Genomic DNA, 14,812 nt, shown 5'->3' on the forward strand with positions numbered 1-14,812 from the left:
CCAAATATTTCTGAAGTCCTACTATGTGTCAACTTTTAAAGGATTTGAAATACAGAGACTCATCCTCTGCCTTCAAGGAGCAAAGAGGTGGACACGTGAACCAACAGTGACATAAGGAATGCAGTGGTGGAGGGCTGCTCCAGGACCATGGCAAGATGTGGGGGACAAAAAGGTCAGAGAGACCTGGTAACTGTTGCAGGTCCCAGAGGCAGACAGCCACTGACATCTGAGGAGGCCCAAAGGCAGTGCCAGGGAGGTCTAAAGTCTCTGCAGTTTGTTTGCTTGTTTGTTTTAACGTCTTTGGCTCTCAGCCTGGAGTGGGCAAGGGTTGGCAGAGTTAACAGGAGCCAATGAGGCCTCAGGCTATGGATATGCAAGAGCTTTGCTGTACTCAGAGTCTGAAAGGGTAAGTATGAGAGGAAATGTAAAATGGGATTTCTCCTCATTCCATTACAAAAAAATTCCTCCCCCTGCAAAACAAAACAAAACAAAACAAAACAAACCCCAGGGAATATCTTTACTGAAATTTTAACTACTACATAACCCTTGTTTTAAAAAGTCCAATAATTTAGAGAATGTTAAAGCCCACTGTTATTAGCCACTGTTAATAGTTGGGGTATATCATTTCAGCCATTTTCTAGGCACATCAGAATATATATGAATTTTATTTTATTTTTTAATTTCTTTCAGGCTCACTAATTTTTTTTATTGAAGTATAGTCAGTTTACAATGTTGTGTCAATTTCTGGTGTACAGCACATTGCTTCAGTCATACATGAATATACATATATTCATTTTCACAAAAATATATATAAATTTTAGGTAAGAGGCTTCGGTTTGTTTACACTAGAAGGCTGTCTGTGAGATGAAATGTCCGCTGAAGGTGATAAAAACAGTATAGGAGGCTTTTGTAAGGTTTGGTGGCTGACGACAATAAAGTCAGCATAGGAGGATCTCTTGACACACTTGGCAGAAAATAAATCACACTTCAAAATACCTGCCAGGAACTGCTAGCTTGCAGCGAAGGTGAGAGGTAAGAACAGTGCTTCTTGCTGGGTGTTTCTTCATCCTGGACTGCCTCTTCCACACCTTCTTTCTTCTCTCTCATCTCTGGTCCCCTTTTCAGTCTTTGATTCTTCTTTCCCTTTTGACTTTCTTCTCTGGTCCACTGTCCATAGCCTTTTCCCTGTCCTCCTCCTGTCCCTGACACAGCTTCCTGAGAGTTCTTTGAAAGGCTCTCTCTGCTGGGAACTTCAGGGAAACATTTTTCACTTTTGATTCTTGAACCCCGGGGAAAGTTTGATCATGTATTATTTCAAGGAGTTCGTGTCCTTCAAAGTGGTAATGACATGGTCTCCATTTAAATTATTTAAAAATCAGTCAACATGTTAATTACTGAAATATGGCTTCCCTTTATATGGAACCATCTGAGAGCCTCCTGTTGTGTATTGAATGAGCATGCCCTATAGTAAAGGAGGTAATGCATTTATCTGCGGTGTCTGAAACTGTCTTCATATATATTTTTTTCTGGACTGCCTTTATTTTGCAATGTCTCATGAGCTAATCAATGATGAGACTACCCTTAACAGACTGTGTCACTCCAGAGAGAATCAGTTCCTGGCATTGGATAAACATGGTTTGGTCATGGTATTGATTATCCTATAATCTTCACAGAATCATTGATGCATGCAGCTTGGACTGCAAAATTACAGGTGAAGTCTAGGGCTTTTATATACTGAAATCACTCATCACCAACTCTACTATCTCAGTCACCTTTATCTGGTATTTTGTTAGGACAGTGCATGAAATGGTGGCATCATAATTGGGGTGACCCTTATATATGTGAGTTAGGTCTGTCTTGCCTGGTTTCCCATCTTTCCTGGGTCCACATTTTCAAGGATTCTAGCAATGGCACCCTTTAACATCAAGGGTTCCTCTCTTAGTGCTTCCTCAGTGTTAGTATTAAATATCTCTTTGGTGTAGTTAGATACAGGCAGCAAAAGTCTTTAAACCTCAGCTCTGTATGACTCTCCAAGGCCTTGGTTTTTCAAAGATGATCTGGGAAATCTCAGGCAAAATCATTCAAGGAAACACAGATAAGAGCAAGCATAGTCTTCCTGTGTAAAATTCTAGGGGAATATGTATAGAACCACTTCTGACTCATCAGCCAGAAAAGTACTGAGTCAGCTCTCTTATGCTATACTCCAGTTGGCACCTTCAGCTCTCTTGAGACAGTGTGCCCTTCTTCTTAAAGACCAAAGCTATATGTGTCTTATATATCTCTCATGGCATTGCTGAAGTTCATTCTATGTCTTGAGGTCTCTGAACATCATAAGAACTATGCTATTTGAGGGGCAATATTTTTCTTTACAGGATGGCTCTGAAGAAGACAATCCATCTTCCTCAGGACCTCTGACCTCCTGGTTTAACTGCTGTCTTAAAAAACTTTTCAAGTCATTCTGAAACCATGTAATAGTTTACAGTCCATCAGCTAAGGTTATACAATCTATAAGATTTTAAAGGTTATAAAATCTATAAGAATCAATTGCTTTTGTTCTCCCTTTCATCTGCACTAAGAAATTGAATAGAACAGAGAAGTTCCAGCAGCCAATCACAAGTGTATCCTTGTGGCCAGTTCAAGTCCCATCTTCAATCATCTAGGTATCTTATATTTCAGTATTTCATCCCCTGAGATAATCTGTTACATTGATTCAGCATGGACAAGTATTTACAGATCTTTCTTACCGTTGTCCTAAGATACCAGAGCTACTAGAAACTTCAGGGGGAAGAGGGGAGGGTATAGCTCAGTGGTAGAGTGTGTGCTTAGCATGCATGAGGTCCTGGGTTCAATCCCCAGTACCTCCATTAAATAAATAAATAAACCTAATTACCTCCCCCCAAACATTTTTTTTAAAGAAGAAACTTTAGGGGGTCACTAATTAATTCTTGGGTTCATTTTCTGCTTCTCTGAGTGATTACCTTCAGCCTGATTGAATTCTTTCAAAAGCAACTCAAAATTCTTTGGCCCTGAATCTGATTTCCTAAGAAGGACCTGGCCATGTGTAGTCATAGGTTCTCTAGAACTTTAGTCTTCTCAGCCTAAGTCCCAGAAGGCTTAACAATGCTCGTATACGTCGTTACCAGACTTAGTAAGGCAGACGTGAGTGATCTGGTTCTCTCAGCTGTACTGTCTCTAGGTACACTGGTGTGAAATCCTCCAGTGAACACTCTGCAGATTTAATCCTTCTCTCATTTCTGGGTCCCAACTTCTGCCTACTGTCTATCTTAAGAAACATGAGGTATTTGGAATCCAACTTTGAATGATCTGATGGCATTAATCAGAATGTGTGGGTGGTATAGCAAGCAAAGAAGAGTGAAGGGAGGAACTGCCCAAGAAGAAGAAGAAGAACAGAAGAACTTCTTAATAGGGGATGTCCTACTAAGAGAAGGTAAAATGTTCTGTGTGTTCTGTAAATGGTTTCAACCAAGAAGTCTGTGATTAGACTTCACTTTTCTTCGGATAGGAATTTTGTGCTATTAGCTTGTTGACTTCAACTCTTTTTCCCTCTGTGCTTCTCCTAATTTTCTTAGAAAAGTTCCTTTTGCAAAGTATCATCTAACATGGATGTATTCATATGGAATGCTTCTGTTTGGAGATTGATTTAGCTGCCGTAACAGTGGCTTAATTAGATAAAAGTTGGGGTTTTTTTCTTACATAATAATCTGAGGTATAAGAAGCCCTGGACTAATGTGGGGCTTTGCAACCATGTGGGGCCCAGGATCCTTATTGCTTTGCCATTCTCAACTTCTATCTTGTGCTCCGGCTCCTGCTTTTATGTCTGTGCTCCGCTCACAGGAAGTAGAAAAGTTGAAAGGAAAAGCACTTCCCTTCCTTTTAAGAACATGAGTCAGAGTTATAAGTGGAAACAGATCACTCCACTCATATTCCATTGAACAAAACTTAATCAAATGGTCACCATATCCTGCTGCAAGGGAAGCTAGGTAATGTGGTAGTTGGTTGGGCAGCCATGTTCTCCTTGATAAAATCACATCATTATGCAAGGAGGGGAGGAAAGGTATTGGAGGAGTAATTAGCAGTCTGTGCCAGATGGGAGAAGAAATCTTGTCCATTGTTTGGTATGGGAGCAGCAACAGCTAATGGAACCCAGGGAAATCAAGGAATTTATACCTCCCTGACAAAATCATCATGAAGGCTAGTGAGACCTGATTCTTTTCCATCAAGAGTGGGTATTAAAGTGTTTTGCTAAGCTGTTGTAAAACTATCATCAGAGGCTGTTGGAAAGGCATTAAGAGGAGTCAGTTTCAGGGCATTGTATTTTATTTCACAAGAAAGTAGAATCACCCTATAAGGGTAACCAGAGAACTTTTCCCTCCAAATTTTTTATATAACCAAAGCCAAACTGGATCCAGTGTTCTAAGAAATTGTTAGAGGTATTTCAGAGAGCTTCTTAGCAAGCCAGGGCTCAGGAAGAAGCCATCAGAGGAGCTGTAAGGTAAATTTATAGAACTGGTAAAGCTCAAGGAACTCCCAACTCTTCAACAGTTGGAGGATTGATGGAACAGTGTGGAAGTTCTATCCACATAATGACTGTCAGGGCTGGGATTAGGGGAGAAAGAGACCCCAGCTTTCTAGAGAAGCATCCTCAATGATTTTCTTCCAGCTTAGGGAAGAGCAGTTGGCTTCTGAGTGTCAAAAACTTGAAAGCGCAGAGTTTCCAACAGAGAAGTAGTATAGACAAATAACGAAATTATACACTTGCTGGCAGAAGCACCCCAGCTCTTCAAGGTTCTTTGTCAATTAGTTGAGAAAAGGGATCTCATTTCTGCCCAAGGAGAGTGCTGTTAGAAAAGGATGGCTATGTTCCTTTAAACAGTAAATGGGGACAGGGAAGAAGCTCAGTAGCAAATGATGATGGCCTATATAGCAATCACCTGGGAAAGGAGACACACAAAGCAATTGCTGACTTCTTGTTATTGCCCTGAGCTGTAATAATTCAAAAGAGAGGGCAAGAATATTCAATCTCTGCTATAAACACTGGAATAGATAAAATCAAGTTCTTATCCAAGCTCATGATGATGACTAAAAATAATTACTAGTCATATTTCTTTAATAGCAATATATTTATGCCCCACCTGTGTCCAAAGGGATCTGAGCCAGGTTACATTAAAAAGCACAGATGCAATAAAATATAAACCATTAGAACTATAATACGAAGACTTAGCAGCTCACAGAGAAAAAAATGTGACAATGAATATGTATGTTCATGTATAACTGAAAAATTGAGCTCTACACTGGAATTTGACACAACATTGTAAAATAATTATAACTCAATAAAAAAAATGTTAAAAAAAAGACTTAGCAAATGAAGTGGGAAGAGATAGGTGAGGAAGATAACGCAAGATAATTTAAGATCAGAAAATTTAAGATAAACCAAAGTACTGCAAATGAGAACAAAGCCTCAGGTTCCTGGTAGCCAAAGTGAAAAAGAAAACACAAATAGATCGCATAGTTCTCATTGTTGAGTAAGAAAAAGCACACCAGTAAGTAAGAAGATGCTAACTTGGGAAGAATTGGCTTTGTTGGATTTTATATAAGGGACATGGAATATCATAATGGATAAAAGCAATGTTAAAAATTGGAGCTACTTTTTTTTTTTGACTGTTTCTTGTATCTGTCTTCCTTAAAAATCCACATTATATCCTTATTATGTAAGGGCAATTTTTAGGAGTAGGAATGTGTGTGTATATATATATTTTTACATACATATATACATAGGTATATATATGTATTATATGCATATATACATATATAAATATTTATAAACACACATGTACATGTGTCTGTGTCTATATAAATTGTCATGATATTCTAAAAATCTGGCTTTACCTAGAAATAAATTTCAGAAAGCTTTGAGAAATTAATGGAAGGCATGTTCCTAGAATATCATCATCAGTTGGCTTGGTCAGCAAGCCGCCTTTAATATAGGGTAATAATGTATTTAAATTAATGTAGACTTTGGCACAGATATGCTCAAGTCATCCACTGCCCTTTAGAGATGTTCAGACAGTAGCAGTTTTTCTAGTTCCATTTTCCTCAGAAATGATGCAATCCTTTTGAAAATGTCATGGTTTCCATATAAATAAGGACTGTGTTACAATAAAATAAAACCCAATGAAAACAAGTTTAAACCTGAATGGGATTTTTTGTCTAAGTAAGTAAAATCCGAAGGACAGCAGGGTTCAGGGCTGATCAATCCAGTGGTTTAATGACATCATCAAAGACTCACCTGTTTCTGTTATTCAATTCTGCCAGCTGTGCCATCAGTTTCATTCTAAGCCTGGATCACCTGGGCTTTCTTATTCATATCTAGTATGAGAGAGTAGGTCCCAAAAGGTTCCAGAAATCTCTCTTCATGACTCCTTGGTCTGAAATGGATTACATGTTCATCCCTGAACCGATAATGGTACCGAGGGAGGGGGATTTGTAGATTAGCTTAGGCCTGAGCTCCCTGTCCAAGTCCTAAAGCCAGGGTTGGATTTAGCATCTGGCAACATATATGAGATGATCAGGAGAGGTGTGATACCTCAAACAAATCATGGTATGAACCAAGAAAGGATCTTAGGGAAGCAGTCACAAAGCCCAGCACAGCATCCAGCAGCTGGAAATTTCAACCAGTGACTTATTTCAACCAGTGAAATTTCAACCAGTGAAAATATTTTTTAATGATTTTATTATTTTTATATTCTATTATGATCATAGCATTAATTGAATTCCATGGGAAAGAGAAGAGAAATAAAATCCTATTATACTACTCTTTCACTGAAAGTCCATTTTTCCTTTAAGTTTTTATATACTTAGTATCTTTTAAAATATTTAAATGATAGCAGGAAAACAATTTTGCATTCTGTTTTTATTATCATTTCAATGGCTGTATTGTACTCCGTTAAGTGGTTCAGTGATATAATTTACTTAACCATTGCGTCTCTGTAGGACTTTAGGTTGTTTGTAATTTTTTGATATTATACATCACCCAGGTGACATATTTGTACATGTGATTTTTTTCCTTCTTTGGGACTCACCTATGTCAGAGTATGATTCTTGATACAGATTTATGTACATTTATCCATTTATACCAGAATGAAGAAATTTGAAGCTTCTTTTAAGATGTTTAAGATCTTTTGAGTTTGCCAAGTGCTTTTGTAATTTGCCTCCTAATTCAGATATTGAACTCTTCAAATAGTTTTCTTATAAGGACACCTTATAAACTTGCACAGTCCTAACCATTTGTTTTTTTTTTAACTTTTTTTTATTGATTTATAATCATTTTACAGTGTTGTGTCAAATTCCAGTGTTCATCACAATTTTTCAGTCATACACGGACATATACACACTCATTGTCACATTTTTTTCTCTGTGAACTACCAAAACATTTTGTGTATATTTCCCTGTGCTATACAGTATAATCTTGTTTATCTATTATACAATTTTGAAATCCCAGTTTATCCCTTCCCACCCTCCGCCCCCCTGGCAACCACAAGTCTGTATTCTCTGTCTATGAGTCTATTTCTGTCCTGTATTTACACTTTGTTTTTGTTTGTTTGTTTGTTTTTGTTTTTGTTTGTTTAGATTCCACATATGAGCGATCTCATATGGTATTTTTCTTTCTCTTCCTGGCTTACTTCACTTATAATGACATTCTCCAGGAGCATCCATGTTGCTGCAAATGGCATTATGTTGTCGGTTTTTATGGCTGAGTAGTATTCCATTGTATAAATATACCACATCTTCTTTATCCAGTCACCTAACCATTTGGATTGACTTTAGGAAAGAGAGTCAGAGTTCTTAAACAAAAGGATTTTGAGTAGTAGAGTGATGTATTAGTATAATGTAGAGCAGTGGCTAAATCCATGGTCCTTGGAGTAAATCAGACCTGAGTTTGAATCCAAGTTCTACTTGCTTGCTATATTATCTTTGGACAAGTTATTTAATACATTCTGGATCTCAGTTATCTACATAAAAACAGAGTTCCTACTTTTTGAGGCTTTTCAGGATTATGGGAGACAAGGTCTGGAGAGCGCTATGAATAATAAATGTCAGTAATGGTGACTACTCTTATTATTCAGCAAATGTGAATTTGACCCAAGCCAATGTTGAAAGGCATAGAGTGTGTGGGAGAACTTTGTTTCTGTCCAAGAGAGAAAAAAAATCAGATACTCTATGTTGGATGGCCACCTTATCTCTGAAGCATTCTCAAGCAGTCATTGTCCAATTTCTGAAAATTTCCTGGAATGAGGCCCTCACTGTACCAAGAAGATAGTAAAGTACTGGCATGCTGACATTTGATACACTGACGCAACTTCTGACTGCTCCCTGTTCCCTCCTATTCTCTGGCTAGTGTCACCTTTTGAAACACACAGAGCACTTCCCGTCCTTCACTGGATCTTAAAGGAAGGAACCAGGAAGGCCTGCAGCTGCCCGTTGCAGGAACCCCCTCCATGTGACCCTCAGTAGGCAGTTCTTTACTGGCACTCTCTGGGTGAAATGGAGTCTGGGTGAAATGGATGTTTGTGAAGTGGTCCATTTCATAATAGAAAGCACTAATGGTTAAGAAGTTCTGCCTTTTATGGAACTTATGTTTTTCCTCCTGTAACTTCTACCCCTTGGTATAGTTCTGTCCTTAAAGCAGAACAGAATTCATTTACTATGGAGGCAACCAGATTTGCATTTGAGTCCTGGCTCCATGAGTTGTTTACCTCAGGCCAGTTACTCAGCTCTCTCAGACTGGAAAATAGGGGAAACAATAGCACTTAATACATAGGGTTGTTGTAGGATTAAATAAATTAGGCATGTCAAGGACTTAATATAGGGCATGTGATAGATATTCCGAGTATCAGTGGGCATTTGACTAGGTGGAGCCATTTTTCTCGGAATATGTGGTCTTTACAGTCTTGGATAATAATCAGAGATGTTATGCCTCCATAAAGGATTGACAACCATTTCAGAGCAGTTCTCATTCTGAGCCGTAACAGAATTGGAGAATTGGAAAAGAGAAAAAGATACAGCTATGACTACCACCTAGTGGCCATACAGAAGGTATAACAATGTAATCAGCAAATGTCTTTAGGAAAAGTTTAGCTCACTGACCACCAGTTCTAACTGTGGTGGCTTTCTGAAGACAGAAGTTTGATTTTCAACCCATTTTCCAGATCCAGAAGAGCTGCATCTGAGTCCTCCAGATACGAAGATTGGGTTATCGCAGATTTGAGTTAGAGAGAATTAGTCTTTTCTTGGAATTAATGGAGTGGAGCAGGGAAATGTGAAATAATAATGCTTTCTTTCTGCTAATCTCCCACCTGGAAAAGTTTAATGTTGCTTGTGCTTAATCTGGGACCACTCTTTGGCCTTTCCTCCAAGACTGTGGATGAACTTCAGTCCACCCTAAGGCATTCCCTTTCCAGATGGAGTAGTACAAGAAAATATGGCCCAAGATTTGAAAGTGAAAATTCTGAAAGGGGATTATTCACAAGAGGTTGGCAAATCCTACTTTATTTTTTTGATGCAATAACAGACTTACAGAAAATTTGCAAGAATAGTACAAAGATTTCTCATACACATTTCACCCAGATTTCCCAAAGATGAATATTTTACCATGCTTGCTTTTCCTTTGTCATTCTCTCTCTCCACCCCACCCCCGCACACACACACACACACACACACACACACACACACACACACAAACTGTTTGAGAGTAAATTGCAGACATAGTGCCCTGTCACTGCTAAATACTCTCATGTGTATTTTCTAAAAACAAGAACATTCTCTTATCAAAATTAGGAAATTACCTATGATCCAGTACTATTATCTAATGAACAGACTACTACAGTTTCACCAGTTAATCCACTAATAGCCTTTATAGAAAAAGAAAATAAATTATGGTCCAGGACATAATGCTAACTAGATGCACATGTTGCATTTATTTTTCATTTTTTATTTACTCTATCTTAATCTAGGACATTTCTTTAGCATTTTAGGGCAATTTCTCTGTCTTCCATGACCTTGCTAAGAATTGAGTAAAATTCATAATCTTAACAAATTATTAAAAATTTTATAGAATTATAGAAATTTTAAAGAAAAGACAAGAATCCATGAGTTCCTACTGATATACATAAATGAATAAATTAATGAGGAAGAAGGGAAAGCTCTCCTTGAAGAGAATGCCCACTAATAAATGCATGAAGAATGATGGAATGAGAAAACCACAGCTTGACAACCATAATCAGGCAAATAATCAGGCAAAGGTCATCAATGGATGCTAAAACTCACTGATGAATAACAGAATATTTGCATAGTTTCAAAGTATTTCTCTGCAAAATACGTATTAATTACACAGAGAAAAACAATAATTGTACATTGAAGAAAGCTGGATGATACTGCCTTAACGAGGGATCAAAGTTAATATCACCAGTAATGATACATTTAGACACCTTGTGCCCCCGGATATGATGCACTGAAAAGGGCACAGTCTCTCTTTGGCACTCCTTGCCAAAATGCATAACCTGAATTTAAGCACAAGGAGACACCAGACAAATCTAAACTGAGGGCAGTCTATAAAGTAAACGGCTTCTGCTCTTCCAATTCTACCTTTTAACCAGAAAATTTATAGCTTCCCTTGACAGCCCTACTTTAGACTGGATGTGTGTGCTACAGTGGTTAAGGGAGATCTAGTTCTTCAGGGCAAAGGCCAGATTTGTTTTTGATCTGGGGATGCTCCGAGTCCCTCTGTCAGGAGACAGCTGTGTCCATCAGAATGCACCAGGACCAGAGGTTCCATGTCTACCTTCTCCTCCCATGACTGCAGAGTCACTGACTCCAATATCCAGGAGACATCTCTACTGTAAGGTGTTTGGCCAGGGCCTTGGTGTACTGTAGAATTTGGAGGCATTTTCCCCGGTCATAATATAAGACAAATAAAAGGAAGCACTTCCTAATACAGCAGGTAGAAATTTCTTGGCTCTGAGAAGTAAGCAGTAGAAAGTTGAGCTGGTTCAGGAAGAGAAAAGTGAATATTCAGAATGACAGTGTCAAGAGAGAATCACTGAATGGAGTTCAGTCTTTCTGAGGTGAGCTGGGAGGAAGGGTGGAGGGCTTGTAGCCACAACTCTTACATAATGTATTCCCTGGTTTCCCCAATGCCACCATCAGCCTCCTCAGCCAATTCTAGGGGCAGATCCCATCTAGGCAGCATCTCTGGTCCCAGGGCAATGGCTTTACCATCTCCTCTGGAGAATGGAGATGGGAACAGTGTTCAGGACACAGCCTCTTGGATTGATTTCTAGTGACCTATGGAATGACAAGCTCCAGTGCCTATTACTACACCAAAGTGATGTCTGAGCTCTTCTTACATACCCCGTCAGACACTGGAGTCTCCTTCCAGGCCATCAGCAGCATGGCAGACTTCTGGGATGTGAGTATGAGATCTCCCCTACCCATATCGTCTTCTTCTCAATGGCCTAAAGCCTGAGGCCACAGGCCAGGGTTCAGGGATGTCAGATAGTGAATAAGGCCATATCCAGCAACCAGGATTGAGTCAAAGGGTCAGGCAAGAATTAATGGGATAGACTAGAGTTCAGGTAGAGTTAGGTGAGAGATCAAGATGCTAATCAGAGTCAAGTCAATAGGTAAACTAGCATTGGGAGTCAGAGGTAAAGCAGAGTATGTTTTTTTCCTTTTTTTTTTTTTTTTTTTGGTAGGGGGAGGTAATTAGGTTTATTTATTTTTTTATTCTTAGAGGAACCACTGGGGATTGAACCCAGGACCTCATGCATGCTAAGCATGACCTCTACCACTTGAGCTATACTCTCCCCCAAGAATATATTTTAAATAAAGAGTAAGGCCACATCAGGTTAAAATCTGGCCAAGGTTTATGGATCAGTTGAGAGCCCACCAGAAGCAGGCTGGAGACAAGCTGTGAGGGGTCAGGAAGTGGGGGAAAAGGTCATTCTAAGGATAGGGGTCAGGCCCAACTCAGATCTTGGTCTAGTTTGCCCAGGGCCCACTACTGGACAGTTTGTATTGGACCAAATGGTACAACAACCGGAGCCTGGGCCGTGGATCCCACTCCTTCATCTACTATGAGAACCTGCTGCTGGGAGTTCCAAGGCTGCGGCAGCTGCGGGTCCGCAATGACTCCTGCGTGGTGCATGAGGACTTCCGTGAGGACATTTTGAGCTGCTACGACGTCTACTCTCCAGACAAAGAAGAGCAGCTCCCCTTTGGGCCCCTCAATGGCACAGCGTGAGTGAGTCCCCCCACCGATGTCACAGGGCTTGTCCCTCTGAGCCTGACACCATCCCAGGTTTGGGAACCATTTCCATTGAGTCTTAAGGAGACTTGGGGGCACTTGGTGGATCTAGGGGACAGCTTTCTGAGACCCAGCTGTGATTGAAGACCTTGGTCCACATCACTCAGGAACAGAGAAGGTACATTAGCAGACAGAGCATCACCTCTGAACTTGTTTCCAGGCAGAGGTGACAGTCACAGTCACTCTACTCTGGAGGCAGTCCTGCCAGAGAAATCATCCTTTCTTGCCCAGAAGTCCCTCAGGGGTATGGAGAGTGGATGAAGTTTGATACTGCCACACAAGTCATGGTTGGAAGAGTCTAACCCTTGGAACTGACAAGGGAAACAGAAAGGGGCCAAGGACAGATGAAAAATTAGGGAAGAAAGGGGGGAAAGGTGGCTAGAACAGGAGAGAAGGGGAAGGAAATAAAGGTCCAGGGAGGAAAGCTTGTGGACAGAACAGAGAATCATGGGGTCAAGTAGCCAGATGGACAATTTATAAGAGCAGAAAGGGTCTTTTCTGGCTGGTATAGGCCAGGTCCTTCCCTTGTGGGGACTCCTCAGGCTGGGGATCAAACATGGGCTTGGATTTGTCATCCATAGTCTTAGGTGACATCATGAAAAATTAGGAGATTGACATTTGTGTGTTTCAGCTGTGCCATTAACTACCTGGGTTATCTCAGACATCTCTGAGTCTTAGTTTTCTCGTCTGTAAAATGTGGGTAATATTTACCCTCCCTTCTCAAACAGTTACATTAAACAAGATATTATATGTGAAAAATATATTATATGTGGTATGTATATATAATATATATGAAACGGTAAAGCCCAATCATAAAGTGTTGCCATTGCCTTGGGAGACTAGTTTTTGGGACTGGCTTAGACCTCTCTGTTGAGATGAATTCTTCTGTGACAGGTGGACATACCATTCTCAGGATGAGCTGGGGGGCTCCTCTCACTGGGGCCGGCTCACAAGCTACAGTGGAGGTGGCTACTACCTGGACCTTCCAGGAACTCTACAGGCCAGTGCAGAGGCACTTAGGGACCTTCAGGAGGGCCTGTGGCTGGACAGGGGCACTCGAGTGGTCTTCATTGACTTCTCTGTCTACAATGCCAACATCAATCTCTTCTGTGTTCTGAGGTGAGTCCCCCTTCCCTGCCTTCCCTCCATCCATGGTTCCTGGTTCCCTGCTCCTCTGACTGAGACCCTTCCCTAAAATTGTACCCTATGGTGGGAGTGAGGAGGGGAGGGGATAAGAGGAACTGTCCCAGCTCAGGCCCCATCAGGGCATCTCTTCCTCCTTCCACAGACTAGTGGTAGAGTTTCCAGCCACAGGAGGTGCCATCCCATCCTGGCAAATCCGCACAGTTAAGCTGATCCGCTATGTCAGCAACTGGGACTTCTTTATCGTTGGCTGTGAGGTCATCTTCTGCATCTTCATTTTCTACTACGTGGTGGAGGAGATCCTGGAGCTCCACATCCACCGGCTTCATTACCTCAGCAGCATCTGGAACATTCTGGACCTGGTGGTCATCTTGGTGAGGGACAGATATCTTATACTTGGGACATACTGGGAGGTGGAGGGGGATCCACCCTGATAGGGGCTCCAAATTCTTCCTTTTGGAGTCCCAAGTCCTCCTTATGGACTTCCTGTCAAATAATATGTTAACAGCTCCCCAAGCCAAAGGCTGATGCTCCCCTCGCTCAGCCTTGGAAAACCCTGTCTCCCACATCTCCTCTCTTTCTGGCCTGTGGTCCAGGCCCTGCTCTTTTCTTTGCTATTACATTCCTCTTCTGCCTCTTGCCTTTATGACCTGTCCCCTTGGAATGCCTGCCTTTTCTTTTCTCTTATTAAAAATTTTTGACCTCTTCATTTTTGTCTCCTTCCTATTAACAAGACACATTAATTTCTGACCCAGGCTGGGAAGTGGTGGGGAAACTAAAATTGCTCAGCTCTGGTTCTCCATGGTCCTTCACAACATAGATATTTACCACTGGCCCCAAAGCCTCCTCTTGGGCTTTAAGACATTCCTCAATCCTATCCAGTTCTGTATGAACCTGAGATAGTCAACAACTCAGCAGGGAAAGATGTGTTTTTTCCCTACCTGTCTTCCCCACCCCAGCTCGCCCCGGGACCTCATCTTTGAACCTCCCTTGAGATCCTCTTGATTTCTCTGACCCCCCCGACCCCTGTGGTGGCAGCTCTCCATTGTGGCCATGGGCTTCCACGTATTCCGAACCCTCGAGGTGAATCAGCTGATGGGGAGGCTCCTGCAGCAGCCAAACACGTACGCTGATTTTGAGTTCCTTGCCTTCTGGCAGACACAGTACGACAACATGAATGCCATCAACCTCTTCTTTGCCTGGATCAAGGTACCCTGGGACTCCTCACCCCCAGCAATGCCTCATTCTCCCTTCCTCAGTACTTGTCCCATTTTCCTCGTCTGGCTT

General features: G+C 41.0%; 1 protein-coding gene across 3 annotated transcripts in view; it reads left to right on the top strand.

Annotated features, from left to right (window-relative positions):
• PKD2L1 (polycystin 2 like 1, transient receptor potential cation channel) overlaps window positions 1-14,812 on the top strand; it is a 41,542-nt gene that overhangs the window by 21,369 nt on the left and 5,361 nt on the right. For all 3 annotated transcript variants that reach the window (XR_004323839.1, XM_014557781.2, XM_014557783.2), the window contains exons 3-7: window positions 11,358-11,485; window positions 12,062-12,315; window positions 13,277-13,501; window positions 13,671-13,899; window positions 14,564-14,734. Coding sequence is in view for 2 of the 3 variants with exons in the window: in XM_014557781.2 (XP_014413267.2) it covers window positions 11,358-11,485; window positions 12,062-12,315; window positions 13,277-13,501; window positions 13,671-13,899; window positions 14,564-14,734 (1,007 nt within the window). In the remaining variant the exon portion in view is untranslated. The remainder of the gene's footprint in view (window positions 1-11,357; window positions 11,486-12,061; window positions 12,316-13,276; window positions 13,502-13,670; window positions 13,900-14,563; window positions 14,735-14,812) is intronic.

The sequence above is a fragment of the Camelus ferus genome, chromosome 11 (assembly GCF_009834535.1).
Source record: "Camelus ferus isolate YT-003-E chromosome 11, BCGSAC_Cfer_1.0, whole genome shotgun sequence".
Classification (NCBI taxonomy): domain Eukaryota; kingdom Metazoa; phylum Chordata; class Mammalia; order Artiodactyla; family Camelidae; genus Camelus; species Camelus ferus.